The 14388-nt window shown below is 45.7% G+C and overlaps 1 protein-coding gene across 1 annotated transcript; it reads left to right on the plus strand.

The window, feature by feature from the left end:
- Positions 1–2608: 2608 nt before the first annotated feature.
- On the plus strand, positions 2609–13028 carry NABP1 (nucleic acid binding protein 1). The gene is made up of 6 exons (XM_034065307.1): positions 2609–2887; positions 3029–3167; positions 6247–6318; positions 7681–7753; positions 7991–8054; positions 9485–13028. Exons 1-6 carry the CDS (start codon positions 2797–2799, stop codon positions 9667–9669), a joined length of 624 nt encoding a protein of 207 aa, XP_033921198.1. The 5' UTR covers positions 2609–2796; the 3' UTR covers positions 9670–13028.
- The last annotated feature ends 1360 nt before the right edge of the window (positions 13029–14388 follow it).

Here is a 14388-nt window from a genome sequence, read left to right on the forward strand (position 1 = left end):
CTGAGCAACTGGCAGAAAAAAGGCAGTTTGGACTGATGTCTCTGCTGGAGTAACTGCATGGCAGCCAGAGGGTAAAATCCCAGACCTGTTGGGGTGCATGGGACTTCTGCCAGATTTGTGACTGCAGAGAACTCTTTTAAAACCCAACCCTGATTTTGCTTTGGACTGAAACATTCTCATGAGTCTTAGCCTACGAACACCTGCATCCTGCACACAGAACAAAAATGTTCTGCAGCAAGCAAATGAGCTTGGACACATTTAATTTCATCAGTGGAACCCTTGCTGCAGACATCCACTACAGGCTAAATTTGGCTTCTGTGGTGAACACCAAGCAGCCTGGACATGAGGTGTTGCAGCGAAGTGGTCACACTCCCTGACGCAAAGGTGGCTTGCCTGCCTATTTGCAAGTATACTGAGTAGAACTGCAAGGTGCCTTGGTAGCCCACATCTGGTGTCTTTGGCACCTCTCTCAGCTCCTGTGTTACACTGACACTTGTCTTCCTGGACAGATGTCCACCTGCAACTATGTTACCAGTGACTCATGACTAGAAGTGTGTTTTGGTGAAGCATTCGCTAGTGTTTTGTGCTTTTGAGCTAACCACCCTCATGGCTTCCTCTCTACCCAACATTTGCCATAACGTATTTTTTTCCGTACAAAATGAAGGATTCTCCTCAAATCTCCAATGAGATCTGCTCTATGATCCTTCCTTTTTTTCTCTCTTCCTGTTAAGTCAGAATGCAAGAGCTGCGACCCGTTGTGGATGTTTTCCATTGGGTTTTCGCTCCCTGAAGTAGAGCAGTATATGGCCTTTGGCTGTCCTGTTCCAGACGTTTTGGTACTAAGAGTCATGTTTTAGTAGCACCTGGAGTGATCCAGGACAGGGTCCTACTGCGGCTGAATACACAGGGTGCAAAATGATTCTTGCTCAAGGGCAGACAAAAGGTAGAGAAGAGGGCAGAAAAATCTCATCTGTATAGAAAATTTTTGCTAGTTCTACAGCAATTTTTGTGCAGCCTTTGCCAGGGACACTGTTTTTGCTGGAATTTGGCTTGAACTCCTTCTGAATTGACTAAATTAAAGCCATTCATGCACTGACATACAGTTGTTCACTCTGAAGGTTTTAGCGTTACCAGTTTAAATTTACAGAGCCAGTCAAGAGAGAGGCCACTGAGGGAGTCTGTCATCCCCCCATCTGCACCGACTGAATGATTCAGGACAGATGTGGATTAAGCTCTTTGGGACTTTAAGCAAATTCTCCTGTGGCTCATGTTGCTTTCCTTTTAGATTCCTGCAAGCAGCACGTTTTATTCCAAGCTCCAAGTTGTACCCAGCAGTGCTGCTCCACTGCCTACAGATAAGCATTGCACAACATTCGTTGGACCAAGGCTCCAATGTGGCAGAATGCGTGGCCAAGAATTTCACAACTGCTGTCATCTATGGATTTCTGCTTACAGAAATAGAAGGTGAAAGCCCAGCTAGCTAAGTCTGGCTCTGGAAAGGAGAAGCAAAGTGCGCATACACTGCTCTGCTACCTTTCCTAAGGGGGAGAGCTGAATTTGTAATTCATCTGCGTATCTTTGGGCTGTTCTGCGGCAAGGAGCAATTTCCTCAGAACCTTCCAGCCAAAGCCATCACGAGGCTGGGGGAGCTTGTTGTTAGTCCACCACCTTACCAGCTTTGCCCATGGAGATGCTGCCCACGCCTCATGGTTGACCCAGCCTCTAACCAAGGTCAGATAAGCTGTCTCCCCAGAAGGCTCCTGTTAAAAGAGTTCAGGGTGCTTTGATAGTGTTTTCAGTGTTCAAGAGGACTTTGGCTCCCATTTTCAGCACAATAAATTTCCGCATAACCCTGAACTTTCCATACATCCACTGAACATTTAGTCCGAGCACCATTAGATTGTGGTGCAGCCCTGCAAAGCCCTGGGGTACCACACACCACTTCTGCTCCTCCCTTCAGTCCCCGCAATGGTCATTTCTGCTTGGTGGGGACGCGAATCACAGTTCCCCGGAATAAAAACACACCCGCCCCTAGCGGGCACCCCCATAAACGCATCCTTTTCCTAAAGGTGTATTTTCAGCGAATAAGGCCGGAACTGTTGAGAAATCGACCCTCAAGAAATCTCTGCAAGACGTCTCTCGGTGTCACAACCAGGACTTAAAATGGCGCGGCGAGGAGGCGAGTCGCTACTTAGGAGCCCTCTGCCTCTCTCAGGGTGCTGCTGAGCTGTTTCGCGGAAGAAATAAACTCAGTAAGTGAACGACTCTAGCCAAGCTACAGCTGCTGGCGACGAACGTTCCCGCAGCCCCTACCCGGCTCGGCTGGCTCGAGTCGCCTCAGCACCCACCACATCTCCCTCGGCAGCTCCCCGACCAATACAAGATGGCCGCAAACCGACCCAATCAGCGCGCGCCTCCAGCTCGCCTCCCACTCCCGGCGCTCCCCGTGCCCAGGACGGTTCCATTCTCCGCCGTCATCCCTTCTTCCCCCCACCCGGCGTCTGCGGTGGTCCCGCCCTATTGCTATAAATGAGAGCGCCGCGGACATGTGCTCCTCAGTGCCGGCGGGAGCGGGAGGGGGTGGGAGAGTTGGGTTAGTGGTGTTGGTCCGGGCTGGGAGCCGTGGGGGTCGGGCGTGTCCGCACAGTTACCGCGCAGCCCCTCGGTGCTCGTGTCCCCGTCCCCTGTGAGGGTTGCCGGTGCCCCCCTGCCCGGCTTTGTGCTGCTGCTGCTGTTCTCCCGCGGGATGCGGGCTCGGCCCGCCCCGTCAGCCCTGCCCCCCGTGCCGGCCGCATTATGAGCGCGGCGAGCGATACATATTTCCTTATAAAAGACATAAAACCCGGACTGAAAAACTTAAATGTCATCTTTATTGTGCTGGAGATCGGTAAGTGGCGTCCGGCACGCCCCACCCCCGGGCCGCCCATGCGTGTCACCCGGGGGAAGGGGGGGGGGGGCTGGCGGGCCAGGCCGTGCTATGTGCCGTGCCTACTCCGCCGGCTCCCCTGATCCGCCGTTCTCCCCGCAGGGCGAGTCACCAAGACGAAGGACGGGCATGAGGTGAGGTCCTGCAAAGTGGCGGACAAGACGGGCAGCATCACCATCTCCGTGTGGGACGAGATCGGCGGCCTCATCCAGCCGGGGGACATCATCCGCCTGACCAAAGGGTGCGTACGGGGCTCGGCCTGCCGCCCCGCTGCCCAGACCGGCCGGGCGCTGCCTGCGCTCCGCTCCAGGGCACGCTGGGTCGGGGAGTCCTTTGTCACCGAGGCGGAGGTGCGGGGTTCTGAGTAGTTCGGCCGCCTCTTGAGAGGTGCGGATGATAGAGCCGGACCCCCTTGGCCCGGCTCTCTGTTACCCAGCTGGCACCCTGAGATCCCACCACCTTTCCCACCCCAGAATGTGCCTGGCTTGAGCGTATAGTTGGTAGACAGCTAGGAGGGGCTTGAATTTTTAATGAGGAGGTGGTGTTTAATAGGAGACTGGGTCTGGCTTTAAAAAAAGCTGTCAGGGAAAATACTTCTTTTGGGGTGGGGGGTGAATGCAACAGTCAGTCCTAGTATGTAAATCAAGCAGGGAGGTCAAAATCATGTTTTTATTTTCACAGCCAATTTTTAGCAGTCAGCTCCTTAATGGAAGAAGGGGATGATTAATGTGTCTCATACAGAAATGTTGCTCTTCGTTGCAGTGGGTTTAACAGAAAGGACAGGCAGATGAGGACCTTTTCAGTTTCACTGTAAACATTCATGCTAGGACTACATTATAGAGCATTATTAGTTTGGTGAGGTGCAATTAACTTATTCCAGAGCTGTTTTAATTGAAAAAGAATCTCCAAAACCAACCCAAAACCTTATGTTATGAGAAAGCATACTAGATTCAGCTTGAAAATCCTGTACCATGTCACTTAAGTTGTCAATAGCAAAGTGTTAAGTCATTTTAATTTGAGTTCTTTATGCCAGTTAAGTTGCACTTAGAAATGCATTACACTGATCCCTTGGCCTACAGCACACCAGGAGATGGTGGAGCTACGCAGTGTAAGGTCTTAATTTGTTTTTGTGAAAAAGTAGGTAAAAGGTTACTCAGTGGAGCTGCTAGCTGAGCTGCTCTTAAGTTGTTTGTCTGAGTGTAATTTTTGGTTTTGACATGAAATCGGATAACCTTTGCCACCGAAACTACAGCAGCTTCCTACTATGCTAATGTCTTTTTACAAGAGAGAGCCTGACTCCTCAGCAGAGGTGGTTCTGAGGAAGGCTGCTTGCGTGGAGAACACGTGGAGTGCTGAGGCACTGTGGGAGGAACTAAACCAGAACTTGGGCCAGCACAAAGCCCTGTGTGTAGGTGACGTTGAAACAAACTAATGACACTGTTCAGCAGTGTCACTGCTCTGTGGCTGGCTTGCAGTAGCTGCCCTGGTGTTTCAGTGCAACAAATGGGAGGGTCATTGCACCCCTTCATGTTGAAAAGTGAAGTTGGCTTGTGTGAATTAAATTCCTGAGCTGACATCACTGTTCTGGTGGGTGGCTAAGTCATGCCTTCCTTTAAATGAGTTGCATGTTCACTTAGGACTATGTTGTGAGTGAAATTGCAGAAGCTCAGAAAATGCCCTCGTGCTACCATGCAGGGCTCTCCAAACATGAGCCTGTACTTAAATAGGACTGAGCATGTGATGTTGCCATTAAATGGCAGGTAAGTTTCAGCTCTGTAGGCTAATCTGACTTTTCAAGATGCACACTATTACAAGTAGAAAACCTTAGTTAGACCCCACATGGAAACATGTCTTTTTTTTTTCTGATGAATTTCAAGTTACAGATGCATTCCTCTGCAAAGCAGACACTGTGGCTGATTTTTGTTATTGGCTGATTAAACCCATTTACAGGTAGCTGTTGCAGTTAAGATTTCTAAATTTGAAGTTAGTTCTGGAGTTTAGTGCCTTATAGCCAGCTCTTCCTGAGACAAAAACAGATGCTTGCATATGTAGAATAATTTTGTGCTGGAGGTTATCAGTCCCATGATGTGCTGAATCTTGTCCCAGTAAATTTATGTTCGGCTTAGTTGGTAGTTCTCTTCCCTTGTGCTCTGCCACAGGACTGTCCAACTAGCTAGTTATTGAAGGTTAAGCATAAAGGGAGTCTTTAAAATGAAAGGTAGCTTTATGAAGCACATTAACCCTGCTTCTGGATAGAAAACTCCCAAGATAGGCACTGTAACTGTAGATACTATGCTTTACTGCTCATGCTGAAGTACAGAGAAGGTTATCATTGGATTGGTATTGCAGTCCTGTTCTGCTGGTGTGACTCCTCCCTGGTGCCTCTGTTTGAGGCTGTGGGCAGCTGCACGGCTCCCATTCTCAGCAGATAAAGCAAAGTACAAGAGGAAGGTTGGTTATCTATATTCCAGAGATAGACCTGGAGCATAAGGAAGTGGTGCCTTGTCCAGATTATCTGTGACTCCTGAGAATGCAGTTGCTGGGGCTCCCTATTCCTTTGCTAGAAGACACTCATGTTCCTGTTAACTCCCTTGCATTGCTCCTGGGTTTCTGGTCTGTATTTTCATTATTTTCTTCCTACACATGATGCCCCTCACTGAAAGGAACAATTATGCAGGAAGTTTTGCATCACTTAAATTCCAGTACTTGAAGTCAAGTGCCACTATAAAGACTGGAGTGCTCTCATGCTGTCTTGTAAGTGAATGTTTCTGCAATCAAAAAATTTCATTGCATTTCTACACTTCACTTGGAACATGATGGTCAAACTTGTGCCTTAAAAAAACCCAACATACGTATCTGGTAAGGACCTATACTGATAAAGTAAGCACTTCCTATCATACTCATTCTTTAGCAGTATCTATATATACAGTGAACAAAGATGATTGTTTCTGGCTGTTACTGGGAGTTACCACTGAATGGTAACACAGATACTGCTATACTGCTTTTGGCAAAATGCCTTTCCTCTACAGGACTAGTCATAAGGATTGCTTCAGCCAAGGAAGGAGGCATCCAGTCTCATGATTGGCTGCTTTCCTGGAAATTACCAAAGGAGTCACCTGAGCTTCCAGTACCTTTGCTAGAAGTAAAATATGGGGATCCATCAACTTCTAGCTCAGTGAAGTTGGAGTCCTTGGGAAATTTTTTATCCATTTATGTTGATATGTAATACTTATTAACTCATGGAAGACAGCATGCCTCCACTTACTTCTTTTGTGATTCTCATTCACTAAGACTGCTTTGCTTCCCTTTTCTTTGGCCAGGTATGCATCTCTGTGGAAAGGATGCCTGACACTTTATACAGGACGAGGAGGGGAGCTGCATAAAATTGGGGAGTAAGTATTGTATGTTCATAATTGTGGTGCTGTGTCCACTTAGAGCATCATGGTAAGTATGAGACATGGTGGCTCTTAGTACATTGTCACAAGTAGGTACAGCACAGGCAGCTGTGGTGCAAGTTTCCATGTGGTAATGAGCTCTGACCCTCTCTAAATTCTAGGTAGGTTGAGGAAAATCTGCCTCCATCACTGGCACAGGTCTGTTTTTTACCTAGAGGGAGGAGGTATATAAATGACAAGGGACTTAATCTGCATTGCTTACCTAGGCCTCAGCTTGATTAGCCACTTTATTTTGGTGTGTGTGTATCATGCTTGAGAGACAGGCAGTGCAAAGAGGGAAGAGAGAGGTAATTCCAGTGAATCATATCTAAACAGAAGCAAGCTTCATTAAACCTTCTTTAAACTGCCCACAAACTGAGATGGTGACTCCTCCTGATTAAGAACAAGCATGAGTAACACACTTGACAAACAACAGGAAAAAATAGCAACAGTTTTCTAACCAGAAGAGTGCTACTCTGGTTGCACAAAGAGCTGTGGAAGGCCTTGCTGTGATCAGGGAAGTGGGACTCTGACGTGGCCACCTCTCTTCTTGGGTGGTTCAGAAATACCCCATATTCAGCTGGATATTATAAATGGTGATCTGTAGATTTTGTTTGGTATAAACCCATTGCTTCAGAAGCATCAGCCAGTTGGCTTACTCTCCAGCAGGCTGCAGAGAGGTGAGTCCTTATCTGGGTTGTGCCTCCCAGCAGGAGGTGAGTGCTCCACTTCTTAACCACTCCAAGCTGTGTAATGATCCAAATCTTTTTTCCCCTCTGCCATAATTTCCATGTGATGAGTTGGTGGGCCTGTTCCTTCATAGTCCCCTTGGGTGGAAAAGGATGCTTTCATTCCCTGTTTTGGATTCCTCTGTGCTATTATGTTAATGGGGCACCCCATCATGTGGGAGTGTGTGGGAGCATTTAAATTTTCCCTAGAGAACTAATGGAATCACAATCTGGGAGCAGACTGGCTGACTCTGTCTCAGGTGACCTTGTGAGTGGGTGCTGGCCAAGATTGTGCAGCTGCAAGAGAGGTGGATGGAGCCCTTTAATCACCTTTTGTTTTCTTTAGGCCATTTTACCTCCTAGATAACTGTGTACTTGCCTCTGCTTGACTGAAACACCCTCACCAGGTAGATGTGGCAGCTTTACCACAAGCCTATAAAAGGTTCAAAGAGCCTTTTAGTACCTATGAATTCTTGCTGAATGGTGGGGTCTGGCTTAGTTGTTTCTAGGTGATGGGAGATGTCAACATTTGAATTGCAGAGTTGAGAACCTTAGGCTTTAGAACTACCTCATCATCCTAATTTCTCCCCAGGTTCTGCATGGTATATTCAGAAGTGCCAAACTTCAGTGAGCCCAACACGGAACACATGGGGCAGAACAAACTGGTATGTTAAACCTGTTTGAGGCTTCTGGCATAAGGTGCTATTTGTTCTGAGTATTTTACACCAGGCTGGGATAAGATGTGACTCTTCTGGAAAAATGGACTTGATAGATAAAAATGAACAAATAATTAGTAGCAGATAAATTCCCTATGGATTTGCTATAAGAACACAGGAGAAATATCTCCTTCCTGTAAAAAAGGGAAATTTTTCTGATCCATGTATTTTTTTTTTTCTTTGAAGGCACAAGGTGAACAGAATAGTTCTGCGTCAAGTAATATGAGTTCATGTACTTTTGGGCCATTGGGTAAGTTTTTTCATTTTGTGGAAGTGAAAGGATGAGAAACACTTAATAAAAAGAAATTTATCTTGCTAAGGTTTCCCCGCTCCGGAGCAAAAGTGTATTATGCTCTAAGAAATCTCTTAGACTGGGACCTGAACCTGCAAGCACATAAGCATGAACATTTAATGGATAATGGTTTCAGGATTTCTTCCCTGGAAGAGGAGGAGATCAGAATGTTCAAGGTGCCCGTATTATGTAAAGGGACTTGACTGATCCTAAGTTGTTTTGATGCTTTCAAAGTGTTTTTGCAGTACTTGAAATTCTGGGTTTTTTTTTAAACTTTAATACTTCAGTCTTGCCAGTCACCATGGCTTTCCTGCCAGCTTAGCTCTCCAGAACAGAAGTGGTGGTAATACGAATTCCAGTATTTGACCTGGCTAGATTATTCTGTGATTTTATTTAAGCATTGAAGCTGAAATAAGAAAATGCTTCAAGAACCTGAGGTTCCTTCTCAGCTTACGACTATTCATGTGCAGACTCAGTACCTGAAGCTGTATAGCTAAACCCTGCTAGTCACAGCAAACTGATTCTGTAACATGTCATTAAAAACAAGCTCTTTCTGTTCCCTTGAAAATAAATTATCCTGAGCAAAAGGGAGAAGTGCTTTCAGGCCAGTTTTTCCTCAGTGCTGGGGATGGGGGCAAGTAGGCTTTCACTTTCAGCTCAACTAGTGTGTAGACGCTTCCTTGCTGCCCCTGCTTTGGGTGGTGGGCAGCTGTTTTACTGAACGTGAGCATATCTTCTGAAACTTTTGGTGGTTTATTCCTGCTTCTTGTGTGGTTTTTAAATGCAATGTTTTCCTTTTGTCTCTTCCTTCTCTATGCATGCTTCCTGTCATCACTCTGCCTTTTCAGCTCTGTCCTTCTTCCTACCAGCAAAACATGAGCAATGATGCTTATGAGGCTTAAGTTCAGGAGAGCTTGGTGCTAGCTGAGTTGCTTCTGTGGCTGGACTTCATAAAGCAGCTTTCTATGTCTGTGTTCCTGGTAGTGGGGAATGACACAAGGAGCTTTGTGTAGTTTGCTTTTGCTGATTTCTACTTGATGTCTGCTGCCCTGCTGTCTCTGGAGCATCTTGGTGTGTGAGCTACAAGCTAATATATGTTTTTGAAAGCACCAGTCTAGTTTCACAGGACTCCAGTCTCTCTTGGGCAAAGAATTGGCATACAGCTCTGATCTTTCTTGCTTCATTTGGGAGTGGAGGTAGGGATGATGGGGAGGTAGTTTAGGAGGGTGCAAGAGGTAAGCTTTTGCAGTACCAGAGGGGCTTTTTTCTTCTGTTTCTTGGGGTTTGCTGGTTGCCACAAACTCCCTGCATTCACTGTTGCTAAACTTACATAAGGGAGCAGTGGTTTCAGTCCATGGAACTCCTGATAACCTTTTTTGTCTTTTTAGGAAATGGTTTACAAACTGGACCTGAATCAAGTGGATTTCCATTTACATATAATCATGGCCACTCTTACGCAGGTAGTGGGAGAGGCAATGGACGAGGACCTGTAAATCCAACACCAGCTAATAGTGTTCAGCCTTTTCTCCCTGTCGGTAATGGGAGGGACCCACGCAGAGCCTTTAAAAGATGACTATGCCAAATGTGGTTGTACAGCTTGCTTAAACTCTACACTCTACTTGAACACTTATTGCACTTTTATTTATAGTTAACTGTGAACCAGTTTGTCCTTTATTGTTGTTTTTTTTTACCTTTTGGTCTATGGAGCAAACTTGATGTGATCTATTTCTTATTTTGCTTAGGGAAGCACAGTGAAGTCTTCCCCACTCATTAAGGGGTAAGGGGGAGAAGATGAATTTAAGAAAGTAAGGGTAACAGCTTGAAGTGTCTCAATTAAAACTCGGTACCTTTTGCTAAATGGAAGAAAATTTCATTTACATGTATGTATTTTTCTGTTGGTCAGCCATATAGCCTTAAAAGGTCTATGTCCTGTGCATATGTTGACTTCTGTTAGGGTTGATGGGAATTCTTTGTTTTGAAAGAGAAATGAAGGGAAAGAGCAAATATGCTCTAGTAATTGGGTGTCCTTGGAATGAATATAGCTTGTAAAAGCAATAATTGTAAGGAAATGGTGGCACCAGCACCCAGTCTCCTGAATTGGAGAATAGGTAACTCAGCTAAAAGCTGAAGACATGGTGAGTGTTTTGAAGCATGGCTTCTGGTTCCAAGAAGGTGTATGCTACTTAAAAATTCTCCATTAACACCATCACTGTCAAGGAAAGTGACAGTGATTTTTGCATAGAAGCTTAGTTATTCATTCTTGCTTTGCATGAAATAGCAGGAGAGTAGGATCTGAATTCAGACAGTACTGGGGGAATATGCTGTTTGTAGCCACTCGTGTAAAACCCTAAGACTGCATCGTACGAGTCTGAATTTCCAGGAAAGAACTGTTATCAAATGCTGCGTTACCCATCTCTTCAATGAAGCTGCATTCTCCTTCCTTTATTCACTTTTCCAAATGAATTATGGATATGTGGATTGCAGAGGTACTGGCCAAGCACTCAGCTGCATTTCTGATGCTGTTAAGCTGCTAGGCTTTCCTTCATCTGCTTTATAAGAAATACAAATAATCTCTTAGAGAACCCCACTACCACCATCTCCTGGGGGGAAATAGCTGTGGTTTTATTCTGGGATCACAAATGCCTTGACTCTAGATAAACGTCCAGTGCCATATTTCAGATCAGGTTAAAAAAACAACTTGGAAGCTGAGGTGTCATACTGGATTCATATGTTTAATTCTTATAGCTGACCTCTCAAATAAAAAATTGCACTAACCATTTAAAAAACAAATCTAACTTTTCTTTCTATCAAGCCATAAAGACTTCATGACAAAAGGCTATTTCTGAATTGTGAGTTGTCTCTGGTTGTTCATGTTAATTGAATCTACTACTATGTCACATATGTTTACATGTTATTTCCATTTGATATTTGTGCTTTTGGTACTCTATTGTAATTACTTGTTGAAAATTGCTTCTAATTGGCAGAAGTTCCTTGCTTAGTCTGAATTACTGAACTTTCTTCTGAATGCAAACAACAGCAACAACAAAGGAGGTTTAGTAGAGACTGTGCTCAAGCACACGAGGGCTGTTTGCCTTTGGTCTAGTGAAGTGCTATCCTGATACCTGCTTTCAGGTGAAACTAGTGAAACTTCTCTTGGACACAAGAGGGTGGCATGCCTCATGAGATCACCCATAGGTGCTGTTACGGAAGAGCAGTGTTAACTGCTGAAAGAAAAAAGCACACAGTGATTTCTGGAGAAATGGTGTAAGGAGGTGATGTGTAACTCAGGGACTTTTGGATTGCTTATTAAATAAGTCATGTATAGTCTGGATGCATGGACAACCTCTTATTCAGTGTTGCATTAAGACATTTGATATGCTTGTGACAAGGAAGCCAAGAGGATTTCAAACCTGTGAAGTACGTATGACGTGTTCCAAAGAAGTGGATGAGGTATAAGTATGCTGGGAGAGCTGTGCTTTCCAGTAGTAGCTGTAAAGGTAGCAAGTGATGGCATGGTGGGCACCTCATATTCGCTTGGGTATTTTCATCATGGATTTCAATCCTGGTGGTTTTGACTTCTCTACAGCATAAAGAAGGTTGCTATAGGTGGGAGCCCTGTGTTGGTGCGTGCTAAGGTGCCTGATGTTTGTAGCTCTATGCATTTGGGCTTTTATTAAGCTAATAAACAGAATACTTGTTCATAAATTCCAAATAAAAATTGGGATGATTACTGTTGATAAGTGGCAATAAGATTAAAAGCTTTCTGCCAAGTGGATGATTGATTTGCAGTTGGGAGGAAAAAGGCAAGAGGCTGGTCTTCATGTTCTCAAGGTTAGTAGCATTCCTGCTTCCCTGCTTCCTATGTGAAAATATTTCAATCTATTAATAAATTTTTACTTCTTTGCAGGGGAAATCTGTGCCCTGAAAAGTCACATGGACTTAAAGTAAATATCATCGTAGTAATTTTTCAAGTTCTTCTGATCTGAGTGAACCTAAGACAAAGTCGTTGCCCTCAATGGTATCAGCCTCAAGATAGTTCTCAGTTTGCAGAGGAATCTGGGAGCCTCCCTTACATCTGTTTGGATCGTACCACCTTGCTTCACAGAGACACACATTCCAATATGTAAACAAGCAGTTGTCATGAACTATTCTGACACTATAGCGTAGTTCATAAGTGCCCAGTGGGTTAGGTCATTAAAAAGTCTTCCCAAGATACTGAAGGGTAAGGCTGCAGTTAGGGTAGTTTCACTGTAGATTGCCAAAGGCAAAAAACAACCATAAAAGGTGTTCACATGTCCGGATGAACTGTGCAGTTCCTCAGTGCAGCTCAGTAGCCCCTATACATTTGAGTCACAAGGCACCCAGTTTTCACCCCACAACAGCTCTCATCCCGCCAGCCCAGTAAAAGGACTGATGGCAGACTGTAGCAGTATGGCAGTGGAAAATTTTTTCCTGTTTGCCTGCCACAGTCTTCCATGTGTTCCTGGATCTTTCACCTTGATCCCAAAAGTGGAAAAGCAGTCCTGTACCGTGAAATACTGCCCTAATCTTGGACGTGTGGCAGTCATGCCTTCCATGTCCACAGTGAAAAGGGGAAGGTGCTGGAAGAGCTGACATGAACAAGGCATGATATATCATCTGCCTCCATACTCATTTAATTAGCTTTGGCCTTAACTTGTGACTGGCAGGTTACAGTCCTGTGCAATCCAATAATGGAGTTCTTCAGCATCACATGAATTCCAGTAAGGATGTAAGCAGCTAGTGCTGCTTGTACAAAGCTGCTTGAGGAGGTATGAAACCTCTCTTCTATGTCGGTGGAGTCTGTACAGATGATACCCTTAGCAGCATTGCAGGGTTGTCATCTGTGTTCTGTTAGGGCACGTGTGTCTCTGGACACAGGAACATTTAGCAGATAAATTGCTGTTCCCTGTAGCCCATTGGGATGTTGTGTTTTTCCTGGATGTTAATGTTTGTGTTTGGCTAATGACCGGGCTGTGCTGGGGTCATCCTCTGCAACTCATGTCTGTACCCTCAGAACAAAGGATCCATTCCTGTTCTACAAGGCAGTTTTCATCAGCAGCTCCCCAAGTGCTTTGTAAGGAATCAATAACACCAGTAGGGTTTGGAGTGTTTCGGGAGTTTCCTGGGCTGCTTCATGTGGTCTCAGCTGCCAGGCTGTCCCCCTGCTTCTCTCAAATGTCCATAGACTGTCCATTTCAGACATGCTGTTTATTTTTAACCCTCAAGCTCCGCAATTGCTTGTGCTGCTGAGTGCAGTCTGGCAGTTCTTTTACAGGGCATCACAGGAGGTGCCTTGCTTTCTCCCTGCAGCTTGTGCTAGTGCTAGCTCTTGAGCTAGAACTGGCTGATGGTGGGAGCTTTCCCTCAGTCCAGCACTAGTGCATGTTGCTGAGAGGAAGATGGCTGTGACTCCTGTCCCGGGGCTGGTGAGCTTCTATCACTGGTTGCAGCAGAGCTGTGTGGTACTGTGTCTCAGCCTGACATTCCCCATGCTGAGCAATGATGTGGGGTGAGCCTGGCTTTTGCTGCTGGGAAATACAGGGATCCCAGGGAAACCCTAGGCTGGCTGCTCTGCTTGGGGTGGCCTGCAGCACCCCGTAGAGGTAGGGTGGGTTCTCCCGTGACCCCAGACCCTCTGTGCTGCAGGTAGAGTGCGTGGCACGGTGATGGGCTGAGGCTGCCGAGGGAGCTGCAGTGTTTGCTTGGCAGTGGTCTGGGTGCTGTGTTTGTAAAGCACGGAGGGGCTCTGCCTGCCTCAGTGGCTTGCCTGGTGCTTCAGCGCTGCTGGTGCTGCTCTGTGTCCCCAGTGCCTGCTCGGTTTTGTGGAGGGGGGGAAGATGGTTGCTTAGGTCCGTAGAAACACGCAGACCTCACAGGGCTGTGTGCCTGGCTGGTTTAACAGCCGCTGTGCTGGTGTGCTTTTGTTTGCATCTGTGTGATTAGGGAGGTTGGAGCCGGCTGAATGGGGGAGCTGCTCATGCGGACATGGCTTCAATTAAACCAAACAAACACCAAAACAGGGGCAATTGCCTGAAAACTGAGATGGAAGCTTTCAGCAAAGCCCTGTGGGAGTTCATTCAGAGACGTGCTTTCTGACTTCAGCCTTAATCATGCTGCTAATTCCTTTATTCTTGATTCCAGAGAACTGGAAATTGTTATGGCTCTTTATAAGGATTATGATTTTTAGTTTATTCGGTGTTGGATGTTTGTGTGTGTTTATAACGTGCATAAACATACACAGTGTTTTGTTGGAAAAACTTAATCCTAAACA

The sequence above is a fragment of the Melopsittacus undulatus genome, chromosome 8 (assembly GCF_012275295.1).
Source record: "Melopsittacus undulatus isolate bMelUnd1 chromosome 8, bMelUnd1.mat.Z, whole genome shotgun sequence".
In the NCBI taxonomy this organism is placed as follows: Eukaryota; Metazoa; Chordata; class Aves; order Psittaciformes; family Psittaculidae; genus Melopsittacus; species Melopsittacus undulatus.

Excerpts from the sequence above, each read along its gene's own strand:
- NABP1 (XM_034065307.1), top strand. The coding sequence starts at position 2,797 with ATGAGCGCGGCGAGCGATACATATTTCCTTATAAAAGACATAAAACCC. Across the intron at positions 3,168-6,246 it reads ATCATCCGCCTGACCAAAGG|GTATGCATCTCTGTGGAAAG; the intron begins GTGCGTACGGGG and ends TTCTTTGGCCAG. Across the intron at positions 8,055-9,484 it reads ATGTACTTTTGGGCCATTGG|GAAATGGTTTACAAACTGGA; the intron begins GTAAGTTTTTTC and ends TTGTCTTTTTAG.